A 13,514-nucleotide genomic window follows, 5' to 3' on the forward strand; every position below is an offset into this window, starting at 1 on the left:
TATCCACAATGGCACCAGGGAGCTTCTTATTGGAAGCTGCTCTCTCTTCTCCTGAAGAGACCCTGTGCGGGGTATATACGCTAACCCGGACCGGCGACGACACCTGCGTAAGCATGATGACGTGATCGATATTAGTAAAAGATGGATTAGGATAATTTTTAGCTCAATAGAGTCAAGTTTTCATATAGTGGTTTCGTTTTAAATACGAGTAACATCTGTATCAGTTGGCGTATGGTGAACGCGTTTAATTAACATGAGCCAATAGGTAATAGAGTAAGGCGTCACCTTAATAAAAATGCAATTTTAACCGACATACACTCATACTCGTACAATGTATTGGGACTTGGGACGCATAGAGCCGTAGGACTCTACCGTTTTCAGTATCATTCGGTTACATCTACATTTTGTGGAAACGTTTTGTTAATAACTCATAATGAACGTCGTCGCAACTGAAATTCCACAGGCGGCTCTCATGTTCCATTTGTGGCCGAGATCTGTGTGGGGACGCGTTACTGTCGCTTATATTGCGTCCAGGAGATTAATCTGCACCGCAACATCCCTTCCTTCTCCCCTTCCCCCGCGCCTGAAGCCGTCCAAAGTCAGTTATATTCTACAATCCACAACACCGCTCACGCCGCTTATCGCACGACTCATCGTCGCGCGGAGTCAGCGTGCCATGAGGGCCTGCCACCAATCACTTCGTTCGCTCGTTTGTCTATACCTGCCTCTCTATTGCTCGAATATACAACAGCGATAGAGAGATATGACGAATTTTTGATTTACGATACTATACACACACATCTCACGATTCGTTAATTGCCTTAAATTAGCATAATGCCACCGCGGTACGGCGCGTGCCCACGTCCGAGTTATCGCCGACATATTATATTACGACTGTTATAAACGTTAAATGAACGGCCACGTTAACGAGGCAGTTAAATGTGACTTTAAACAGTTTAAACCACCGACGACGCGACGATGAAGACGGTCGGTGCAGGCCCCTTTTAATTACGACGGAGTAATGGGCTCTATTCATTGACTTTTTAATGATCCGCCGCTTCAAACTTTATATCTTCTTAACCACTGTGGAAGAAGACGGGAATGGTGCATACAAAATAAACGGACGTTCGTGTGTTATAGATCTCTAGATTGGGTTAAATCATTTAGTGGCGATTTACTGCAACATGTTCGTGATGGATATGGGATGGTTCTTAAATAGGTTATTATCACTCATAAACATACCATATATTAGCGTTGCTGATTGATGTTACAGGCCAACAATGATAAGTACCTACTTACTTATGTTTAACGATACCTACTAAGTATATTTAAATTATAAATTTAGAGGTGTATGATCCTCTGAAACAATTAGAAGTTTTACGTGCCTGATGTCAAATTAATAAAATCCCTCCTTTCGGTTAAATCAGGAGCTCGTGTTGTAAGCTGTATTACGTGCCGCTCGACGTCCCACTGTAATTACTCAAATTAATTTACAAATCCAAACTACCGCGTAATACTGCCTGCGAGAATTTCACCAACACTGCGCTACATTTATTCATAAATACCCGTGTACCTACTTATAAGAGATTTGATATTTAAACGCTTTACTGAAATGAGGTTGCAAACTTACTCGGTACGGTATACGTATGCAATTATGCATGAGTAACTAGGTATAGTTCTATTGCCGTTGGTAACCACTTTACGAGTAAGATTCTTGCGTCGCGTTCTACGAGTAAAGGCTTGTAATTGCTTCATAAATGTTGAGTAGGTATTTATGAAGTTATGACCCATATTCATATTTTCGCCATTATTATAATTATTAGATACAGAAATGCATATTTGTATGTTGCAGGTTAACCCAGAGCCCAGGGTGGTACTGGGAGCAATATTGAGTAGTGTGTTGTGTTGCAGGGTGGTGCGCCGCAACCGCATCTCGCACGTGGACGAGCGCGCGTTCGCCGGCACCCCGGCGCTGCAGGTGCTGTGAGTATCCACCATTAGGTATCATACTTAACAAATATTTTCCATGTCACTATATGCTACACTATAATATATTATTAACTAACTGCGCCTGTGGCCTCGTTTCGTTTCAAATTCGGTCTGTGCCGTTCCTTTAGATTTAGAAGATCCTCTTCCCTCCGTCGGGGTGTAGTGTAGGTAAGGTTCGTATCATATTCTTCCAGTGACGTCTAGTTTTGTCACCTCCTTCGACCGCATCCCCGATCTGTCCACCCCTCACCATGCTTAGAAAGTAGATCTCTTAAAATATAGTGCACTATGTTCTCTCTAACCTAAGACTTTATACATGCCAAATTTCATCGAAATCAGTTCAAAAAGTAATAATATAATAATAATATAAAATAAGCCTTTTACCGTAGTAATAGTAACTCCTTCATTTTAAGCCAATTCCAAACTGCCTTTAAAGTTACGCAAACGCTTTAAACTTTTATCTAAAGTCCATGAACCCTGGCATTCAGGGAGCGAAGCCTTTTACCTAATAGCACTTACTTTGATTTAAACCCACACACCTCTGTGCTTGATGAAGGAAACATGTCCTCACAGCTCAGATCATAGAAGGTTACTTATTCCTATATCTATATGGTTCACAGCTAGATAGACTATTGAACTGATAGCACAAGGCGGACACGCCATACATCAAAACTCGTTTGCGTGTATATGTGTGAACGGCACGTCTGTACACGCGTCATTGTGTGAGTAAGTCGCTTAGGGCTACTATTTACATGTTTTTGAGTTCACGGAGCGTTATCTTTGTACTCGTAACGTAAATATCAAACATTTTTATTCCTAAAATTAAAGAAACAAACATAATTTACAAGATGGTTTTTTCTCCTAGATCCTTGCTATAATAAACTGTTCTATTCACAGGTCACAGCTAATATTATTTGAACGTATATGCGAACTCACCCGTAACCCGTAAAGGCCGTAAAATATTACGTAAAGTATGGTGCGGCAATAAATTACCAAAAATGTCATGTCGAATTGTCGATACACAATTAGCGTGGACTAAATATAAATAATTACAAAACGCTACTTTTTAATATATGTATAATAAAAATAAATGTTCTTTATTTCGTGAATTTGAAAAACAACCATACATCGCAAAATACATCGGCATTTTGAACGTTGCGTCATCGCGCCGCGGCGTTGCTAGCCGAACTGAGAGTATGTCAGGAGTCCGTCAGAACTCAGTCGCGGGGCGAGGTAATCCGAGTCGGGGCGGGGCGGTGCGTGTCCGTTCTGTATGATAATACTATTACTTATTCTGTGCTGATAGTAGTTTCAAATAAGTAATTTAGGTAGGTACCAGTATATTTATGTGAAATTACTTATGGTAAAGAAGACAATTAGGTAAACTAGAGAATATGTGAGCTGTAGACCTCAAATTCGAAATATTTTTGAAAATGGAATCGATAAAATAACTCTACATATTTATCGACCTGTTCACCAAATTTCACGAGAATCATACAAAATCATTTTTGCTCAAGCTGAAACGGAGACCTTCGCTCTCGCTCGATGACAAATACTTTCTTATAATAAGTAGGTACATAATATATAATTCTGAAGAGAACGTAATTTAGTTTACCTACCCACAGGGTTTCGACAGGAGAGGTTTAAAACTTAACGAGGCTCGTAAACGAAATCCATTTCCACAAATTGTGCATAACTGATAGTCTCTCGAGATGGAACACAAATATAGTACATAATACTCACTCTCTGAATCACTGCGGCAATTAAACTCATTACTATACGGGAATCATCTCTCCAGAGACCGATCAGGGGTCGATTCGAGCATTCATTATAAATCTTAACTTTGATTTGATATCGTGCTTGTTTCGGGTTTTCTAGTTATCCTTAACTTTCATTATCTGTATTCAGTGATCTGAGTGTAATGCCATAAGATAAATAATATGAAAAATCAAAACACAATTTTGAAGTTTGAATGCCGGTCCTGTCCTGAGGACATAACCCAGCGCATGAGCGCAGGCAACGCCGACGCGACGCGACGCGCGCGGCCGATAGGAGGCCGATTCAGACTTAGCTATTGGTTATGGTTACTGGTTCTGACATGACCTTGTTGGTCGCTCACGCTGATTGGTGCATGCGAAATGACAATGAGCGTGGACTCGCGCCAATCACTAAGACGATCGATAAATTAGATTCCAGCTCTTGGAGAGCCGTTTTTAATGAGCGCATATCTAATAGAATAAACCGTCATGCTCGGTACCTAAACAAGCATTTTGTCTGCCCCAGAAAGCTTTCATAGCGCCGCCGCCGCCGCCGGTGGCGTGATCCTAGCTGTCGTATTATGGATGGATAATTTAGATTGTGATAGTGTGCGACCGGTCAGGGAGCGTTTACCTAAAGCTACAAGTAAAAAAATATTTTATAACTTTAATCATCCGGCAACACGGAGCTAAAAAGCTACTTGCCTTTATATAAAATAAAACCCGCCAGGGATGTCCGCACCCGCAAACGGTTAAGATAAGAGTAGATCACCAGTCACCACTCCGTGTTTACGACCGCTCCGCGTCGCAGAACAACGCGACACGACTCCGACACGACACCATAAAGATACCGATCTCAGCCAATTTGGGCAATTTGTGTACACATTCGCGTGTTATCTACATTCGCCGTAGACCGCGGAATAAAGTAGGCAATAGTAGATAGTGCGGGTGAATAATAAAGCCGTTCATCACGCCGGTTACCCCCCGCCCCGCCCCGCTGCCCCCCACCCCCGCAGGCTCAGCCTTCGACCCCGAGGCCGGAGCACTAAGCCTGCGAATTTATATTACTTACTTCTTGGCCCCGTTGTTTATGAGAGGTCCCCTGCTGTTGGCACCTGCGCGAAAACGCTATTTCACGCTTCCCTTATTTTACATTTTGTACGGGTCATAAAAACGCTCGCGGGCAGCTTAAATCCTTTATCCTCTACTTTTGAACGAGCAATCTTTGTAGCAAGGTGACACCGCCACCGTTTACCCTGATATTGTATACGAAATATATACTAATTTCCGCTGTTAGTTGAGAAGTTTACATACAAGACTTTAACAAAACAAGTAGCAATTTTCACTCATATGGTTGTTTGACAAATAATAACGCAAAACGAGCTTTGCAAACGGCAATTTCGTGCGTGAGTCGTATTGTAGCTCGGATATAGGGTCTCTATTGTTTCCCAAATAATTTTAAGTCATAATGTATTGTTTGTCCGAATTTTCGTTAGTCATAATTGGTTTTTCTCAGAAACGCGTAACTTTTCAGGATTGCCATAAAACAAACCTAACCTAACCTAACCTATCTATAGAATAACCTTAGGAAAATCCTGAAAAGTTAACGGTTTCAGTTTTATGACTAACGATAATATGACAAACAATACATTATGACTTAAAACTTTATGGGAAACAAAGGGACCCCTCGGATATAATATCCCGGCACATCGCGCGGCGCGTTCCGCGGCTACAGCGCGCGTGACTCGCCGACAAATAGCCAACAAGGGAAAATAGAGCAATGCAGCTGACGATAAACGCTTACTTTGCTGCTCGTTTCGTTGTATTCGCCGAAGATAAACATTGACTTCATTGTGAGACAGTGGTCATGTCAATGAGGTTGAAATGTTTTGTTATAGGTAGGTACCGTAATCGTTAAAGTTGTGAAAATAGAATCTTTTCTCTCTCTTCTCTCGTCTCTTTGATGAAAATGGAAAGATAATTCTCGTTGTGGGGTTTGTGTATAAATATATAGGCTTAATAGCCCTTTAACCCCCGACGCAAAACTTGTCTTTCTGTTCGTCTGTGGCATCGACTCTCCCAACGGATGCGGTTTTTTTATGTAAAAGTGTAAGTTTTATTACGGTAGTTCTTAGCAATGGTTCATAGGTAGAAATCGATCCAGCAGTTTGAACAATATAACTCTTTTCCAAAATGATGTCATTTTTTTTGTAATAAAACGTATTTTGTTGTCATACGTAATAGCGTTGGATGTTATGTAATGTTGAATGTAATAGTAAGTTGTTTGTTGTGTGTGTGTGTGCAGACGGCTGGAGGAGAACCTGCTGTCGGAGGTGCCGGCCGCCGTGCAGCTGCTGCCCCAGCTCCGGGACCTGTACGTATACCAGTACATACTAAACACTCAACAAGAGACCAAGCTACTTTTTTTGCGTTTAAGAATTCTTTATAATTAACTCATGAATATTAGAGATAGGTATCCTAAATAGTTCCGTTAAATAATCTCCGCAATCCTCTGAAGCGGCTCGTTGTTGGAGTTTTAACCCTTTACCAGGTTAAGGGATATATATTTCCCACATACGGGTCTTCAAACATGTTCAAACGTGTTCTATTTTCAATGAGTAAGAGTAAGACAACCCTAATATTTTATCAATTGACCTACCTAGACATAAAGTAACTACATATATTTATGTGTCAGGTCGCTGGCAAGCAACCGCGTGGAATGGGCGGGCGCGGGCGCGCTGACGCGCTGCACGCGCCTGGCGCGCCTGGAGCTGCGCGACAACCCCTGCTCGAGGCTGCACGCGAGGGCGCTGGCACAGCTGCCCGCCCTCACCACGCTGTAAGTGCACCTACCTGTTGTGTAGTAGCTACAAGCTGCAGTGCCTGCAGTCCACCTAGAGTGTGTCTGCCCGCGTGCGTGACAACCCCTGCTCGAGGCTGCACCCGAGGGCGCTGGCACATCTGCCCGCCCTCACCACGCTGAAAGTGCACCTACCTGTTGTGTAGTATCTACAAGCTGCAGCGCCTGCAGTCCACCTAGAGTGTGTCTGCCCCGCGTGAGTGACAACCCCTGCTCGAGGCTGCACGCGAGGGCGCTGGCACAGCTGCCCGCCCTCACCACGCTGTAAGTGCACCTACCTGTTGTGCAGTAGCTACAAGCTGCCGTGCCTGCAGTCCACCTATAGTGTATCTGGCCCGCGTGCGTGACAACCCCTGCTCGAGGCTGCACGCGAGGGCGCTGGCACAGCTGCCCGCCCTCACCACGCTGTAAGTGCACCTACCTGTTGTGTAGTAGCTACAAGCTGCAGTGCCTGCAGTCCACCTAGAGTGTGTCTGCCCGCGTGCGTGACAAGCCCTGCTCGAGGCTGCACCCGAGGGCGCTGGCACATCTGCCCGCCCTCACCACGCTGAAAGTGTACCTACCTGTTGTGTAGTATCTACAAGCTGCAGCGCCTGCAGTCCACCTACAGTGTGTCTGCCCCGCGTGAGTGACAACCCCTGCTCGAGGCTGCACGCGAGGGCGCTGGCACAGCTGCCCGCCCTCACCACGCTGTAAGTGCACCTACCTGTTGTGCAGTAGCTACAAGCTGCCGTGCCTGCAGTCCACCTATAGTGTATCTGGCCCGCGTGCGTGACAACCCCTGCTCGAGGCTGCACGCGAGGGCGCTGGCACAGCTGCCCGCCCTCACCACGCTGTAAGTGCACCTACCTGTTGTGTAGTAGCTACAAGCTGCAGTGCCTGCAGTCCACCTATAGTGTGTCTGCCCCGCGTGCGTGACAACCCCAGTCGAGGCTGCATCCGCAGGCGCTGCTGGCACATATATCTGTCCGCGCTCAACTCGCTGAAATGCCTAGGTACCTACACACATACAAACATCCATAATTCAAGTGTTATATTTAAAATGACTGGCAGCAGATATGTTATGAAGTGTTTGTCATGTAAACTTGCACAAAAAACTTCTACCCATTATGCAATTTTTTTGGTATTCCGCGCTCTCTATCGTCATTTTCTTTCATATGTTTTGACGTTCATTTCGATATCCGCGCGCGAAAAGCGGAAATTGATCAGCATTGTCATTCACGTTCACCGGAAGCTTAATGGAAAAGGGACATTACTTGAACACCGTACCTATAGAAAAACGCAGTATGTCCGTCCGTCCGTATCGGCAAGGCTCTGCTCTTGCGTTTCCTGGCACTGGCATGCTCCATTTAACTCGATGGTTTTGATAATTACACAAGTACACACTTACACAAACATACCTAATTAACTACCTTTATGTAACTAATATTATGAAGTACCTAAAATAAATATATGTCATCAAAAAATCGACCAAATGAAGCATAGGAGTTCACGAAGCCGCGTGCCAGTCCTTTGTCTATTTATTCCTCGGGACCTAGCTAATATTGTTCAAATGAGTATGGTGTCTTCGGGTAGCTCCGACTCAGAATTTCGAAAATCGTCGCATAATTCTGAAAATATTTAAATAAATACTTTGAGTGATTTTAATTTGATTGCCGGAATTAACAGACATATTACGAATTTAGATTTACCCGAATAAACCTTAACAATAAGCAAAGCTTAAAGGAAACTTATTGGTGTGAGCGCGCCTTCATAGATGGCGATGCCGCTAGGATATATGTAGGTACGTTTTGTACTGCGCTATATTATAACAATATAGTACTCGTATATGGTATATGGCATATACCTACAAACACAGTACCGGAACTGGGGATTCCCGGTTCTCGGCAAACAATTTCAGTACCAGGAGCATTTCCTAAATAGCACTAGGTATCTGTAAGTAGGGTAGCCGTTGCAGAGTTGTAAGGTTAACGGCAGGTATAACCGTTGCGCTGCGTCCGTGGAACACAGACGAATTCAGGATGCGTAACAGTTTTACAGCTCGTAACCACACCCCGCACACCCCGCAGCGTTACGGGACGGGCGACTGCAGGTCCACTAATGTGACGTCAGCTGTCGGACCCAGATACAGCGCTGCTAGATCTAATCAAGTTTCTGTGGCAAATCCCCCGTGTAAATGTAAAGGTAGGCCAAGGCTCAGAATTATTTAATTTCCCTCTCTTGGGAGTTTTCGTATTTTACTCCGCAGGCTAAATTGCCCAGCAGTATTCTTAATCTTTTTTCTTTAAAATAACAAGCGAGACAAAACAATATGGAACCTGATGCTGAGATAATTTTTCACTTTAAATATAATAGAAGTAACCGTGATCTTTGTCGGCATTCCCAAAAAAATGGTATCATCTTAAATCAATAGGATAGGCTCTACATTTTGAAACAGTGTATTCAGCATATGTTCCGGAAGCGCGTCCCTCGCCGCGCCGCCGGACGCCGGACGCCGGACGCCGACGCCGGACGCAAACAAGCCCATTACGCCGCTCGCTAGGACGCTCCCGCTCGCACCACATAAATAACGTCCCGTCGGCGACGCTCGTAAACTGCTGCCGTAAAGCGGTGCCGCGTCCGCACACTCCGCGCCGACAGTTCCCATTGCTCGTCGAGTTGAAGGATAAAGGGACCAAATTGTGACTCTGACCTCGATATTCGTAACAACTGATGTTATCTGTTGTTGTTGTTGTTGTTACCTACCTACGAAGATACACAAAAAAGTTTCCCATATACTTACACATAAAATACTTCATCAAACATTTAATATGTAGTATTATGTTTTGTTAAGATTCAAATCTTACTGTTTTGAAATAATGATAGATAAGTTTTATTGCGGTTTTTTTCTGCATAGGTATTGATTATGATAATAGTGATAGCTTTTTTTATTTCACATCCAAAGCAGAGCATTTACAAATTCCACACCTTAGGGCCACCCCACATTTAGCGTCTTTCGAGCGTCGGCGTCTACAACTCTATGGCCGCTGCTCGACGCAACGTCGACGCAACTGCGCAGCGACGTCATTTTCCATAGCGCTGACTAGACGCCGACGCTCGAAAGACGCTAAATGTGGGGTGGCCCTTAATTGAAGCGTAGATGGATAAATAGAAGCATGTAAGAAGAAAGAGCATATAAACCTTGTAAAAGTAATATTGTAAACCAGCGGTCGGCAACCAGCAGCCCCTCACTTGCGGCCCGCGAGCCTCCCTGGCGTTTTTGTAAGTATGTAATATGAATGATAATGTCTGATAGTCATAAATATTAACAAAGTGCAGCCCGCGTCCACTTCGTTAACTGCTATGTGGCCCTTGGCTGCTAAAAGGTTGCCGACCGCTGTTGTAGACCATAAAATAAATGCATTTTTTAAATTAGCAATAAGTAGTGTCATCTAAAGGCCGAGCCACACCGGCTTGCGTGTGCGTGACGTGCGCGTGTGCGTGCGCTAAAATGTTGGAGCCGCACACGCACACGTCACGCAAGCGGTGTGCCATCTCTCATAAGGATCTGTATACTACAAATTGTAAAAACTCATCCAGCCTAAACTCTACTATAAAAGCTTTATAACCTGAAATACTGAAATTTTCCTCAAGTTTCTCTATTATTGAAACCTTTGGAAAATAATAATGAAATTTAGTATATAAGGGTCTAGGCTAGGGGGTATGAAGTATAAAATAAACAAGGTATTGAATGCTAACGAATTTGATTTATTGCATTCAAATATGTTAAATTTGTAAGCTGAATTAATTCAATAATTTACAAGCTCTATATCCAATGAAGTCTGGTTAGGACACATTAGGATATACCGCCTTGATTGCTAGGGCCAAATACCTAAGTCAGGAAAACAAGACGGGACAAAAACCTGACTGCCCAAGTTTAACCTGTACACAACCATAATAAAATATGCCACAATAAGAAATAAAATCTTATATATAAGCAAAGTATGGCAAGATCATCTAACTGAGAAATATAGACCAACATTATGAAAAGTAATAACCTAAGCTCTCAGAGGTGTGAGACATGTTGCTACATAACATAAAATCTGGAATATGTTCCAACAAGCACACTATATCTTCTAAATATTGCTTAATACGTAAATTTCAACCTAAAATACAAGATAGAAACCGCTCCTAAAATAAGAATAAATAAAATATGTCAAAAGGATCCTAAATATTGCCTAATAAATGAAACTTCAAATGTTACCTAATAAATAAAACCTTAATTAGAAATACCAAGTAACGCTCCTAAAGAAGGTAATATTCAAATAATCCTATGAAAATAACGGAATACTATTTATTAATCAAACGACCACTATAAATCCTACCCTCTTCCTATAAAATGCTATTGTAAGATATCAGCAGTCAATATATTTCAAATTTAAATAAAGGGGTGCCTGGAAATTATGAAAACACAAGTAAAAGCTTTAAATATGTTTCAGACAAAATGATCAAAATATGAAAATATAAGATTTGCTAACGAGTTCAGATATAATATATAATATAACGATATGATAGCTTATGTTGTATGATTGACGTATTGATAACATATTCATGAATACATTATAAATTGAGGTAGGAATGACGGGTAGAGTCTGGCATCGAACGATTTTATTATTTTTATTAAGTATATTGTAACATAAAATAGCTGGTTGCAGTCAACTATAAGGCAACCTTTAAAATCTCATAAAATTATCATGCATACGCCGATCCATGGACAACTCCTATGTGTCGAGCCGCAAGTCTCTACGAGAATATATCCATAGGTATGTCACTAGGACCTGCACCGTCTGCAGTACCTTAGGCCCGTCGCCTAAATGGAATATATCACGTAATGGTTTATACTATCGAGTACAGAAACCGAGACTTATACCAAGTAAGTAATTGACACGAGTGCCCAAGAACGACCATAAACAAGACAATGATATAAGCGTTGCCCCTACTATCATGAGATCAGCCATTTTATTATATTAATTTATATTACGCAATATCACGTAAAGGGTAAAACAACTGTTATTTAAATTAAAAGCCAGTTGTGGATAGGATTTGCTACCTTTACCCAATAATGTAATTAAAAGCATTTGCATAATGGCTTGCGTCCAGATTGAATCATACTCAATGATACATGCACTCATGCTGTACTCCATCAACCTGGAGTAAAACCATCGCTTATTAGCGATATTTAAAATAATTGAATTATGGGTAATTCAAAGAACCTTGAAGAAGAAAGTAAATAAATATAATATACTTTCAATTGGACATAATCCAAAGTGATAATGGGTATTAATAACCACACTAGTCAAACGACTTGATTCAATATGATGAATGAATTTGGGGCTAGTATAAAATATTGGCTAAATATAGGTCAAACTATATACCAAATATTCAAAATATACACCCACAATAGCATTTTATGACTCTTGAACTTTATAGCATATAGCTGTTTGCGAATCACAAGGACTCGTAGCTCAAGTATAATATGTTAAGACCATAAGAATTATACCAATCTGTTTACCAAATATTATCAGTAATAATAGATAAAATGATACGCATTAGCAATGTAACTACAATGCTTTACCAATGATACAATGATTCGCAACCAGCTAAAGCTGAACCAGATCGTAGGAGAGATATATATGTATATGATTAGCTCTAAGTCATGTTTGGATGAACTAGAGAATGCATTAAAATATGAATATGAAACCACGATCATTAAATAGTATCAATTATCACACAGATGGCTTTACTGATTGTCCTAAAAGTCTCACATCGTCGGAGTCATATGCTTTCAAATAAATCATACTATAAACACAAGAATCATTGAATAGATTTCTAAATCAACAATGAACGTTAAGAAATAAAATCCGTACTGAAATTTTAAACCAGAATTCATAATAAAATATCTATCTATTGATATATTAAAACCGCAATAACATAAACATACAAATATGGGGTAACAGCACCAGTGGCCAGCCAGGGACCAGTGGTCAGCCTTTTGAGTCGTTTATTGGTCATAAATATCTGGTATATTCGTTTAAACAAATCGCGATTACTCAAATAGGAGCTTTGATTCTTTATTGGTTAATACGTCACATGACAGGTGCGGTGAGGGAACGGGGGGAAGAAATATACTCGTTCATACAGGTGCTGTTTGTCGAAGAGTGCAAAAGTGTCATGTCCGCCATATTTTTTTCTGCACGTGGTGTTCTCTTAACAGGCAAGAAAAACTATGTTTTAATGTTATAAGTTATTATTTTTGTTAATGATTGGTTTGATTATTAGTTTATCTATTAAATTGGATTATGTTTTGATGAAAATAACAATATTTCACTTATAAATTGAGGGGGCTGGCCACTGGATAACACTTTTTTCCAAAAAACCGAGTGTTCAGCCCCCCACGGCTGACCTTTGGGTTATTCGTTTATTTTATTATTTTCGAACCAATGCGACCGTTAGGACCGTTAAATTTACATTTTCAAATTTAGTTAAGCATGCCCTAGTCAATTTTAAGTAAAATCCAGTAGTCAGCCGCATTTGAAATTACGTTATAATGCGGCTGACCACTGGAACTTCTTCACTTCACTTCGCGGATCCAATACTCAGCCATTGACGTTGCTTGGTACGTCGCCGCCAAAAATAAGTCCACATTTTTAAACCCTATCTGTTTGAAATAAGGTTCAAAAGTGTATACATATTTATGACGTTAACTATACATAACTATCATTTTGCTTTTTCCTGGTATAAGACTTTGTTTATTAATGATAATTAGATCTGCATAGAATCGTTTCATTATTTTTTACCGAAAAGGTACCTTCTTCTTCCTCGCGTTATCCCGGCATTTTTCCACGGCTCATGGGAGTCTGGGGTCCGCT

General features: G+C 41.4%; 1 protein-coding gene across 1 annotated transcript in view; it reads left to right on the forward strand.

The window, feature by feature from the left end:
* Nucleotides 1–13,514, forward strand: part of LOC134670873 (lutropin-choriogonadotropic hormone receptor) — a 94,806-nt gene that overhangs the window by 47,886 nt on the left and 33,406 nt on the right. The window contains exons 6-8 of the mRNA XM_063528688.1: nucleotides 1,912–1,983; nucleotides 6,052–6,120; nucleotides 6,442–6,585. Coding sequence (XP_063384758.1) covers nucleotides 1,912–1,983; nucleotides 6,052–6,120; nucleotides 6,442–6,585 — 285 coding nt within the window. The remainder of the gene's footprint in view (nucleotides 1–1,911; nucleotides 1,984–6,051; nucleotides 6,121–6,441; nucleotides 6,586–13,514) is intronic.

The sequence above is a fragment of the Cydia fagiglandana genome, chromosome 14 (genome assembly GCF_963556715.1).
Source record: "Cydia fagiglandana chromosome 14, ilCydFagi1.1, whole genome shotgun sequence".
NCBI classification, from domain to species: Eukaryota; Metazoa; Arthropoda; class Insecta; order Lepidoptera; family Tortricidae; genus Cydia; species Cydia fagiglandana.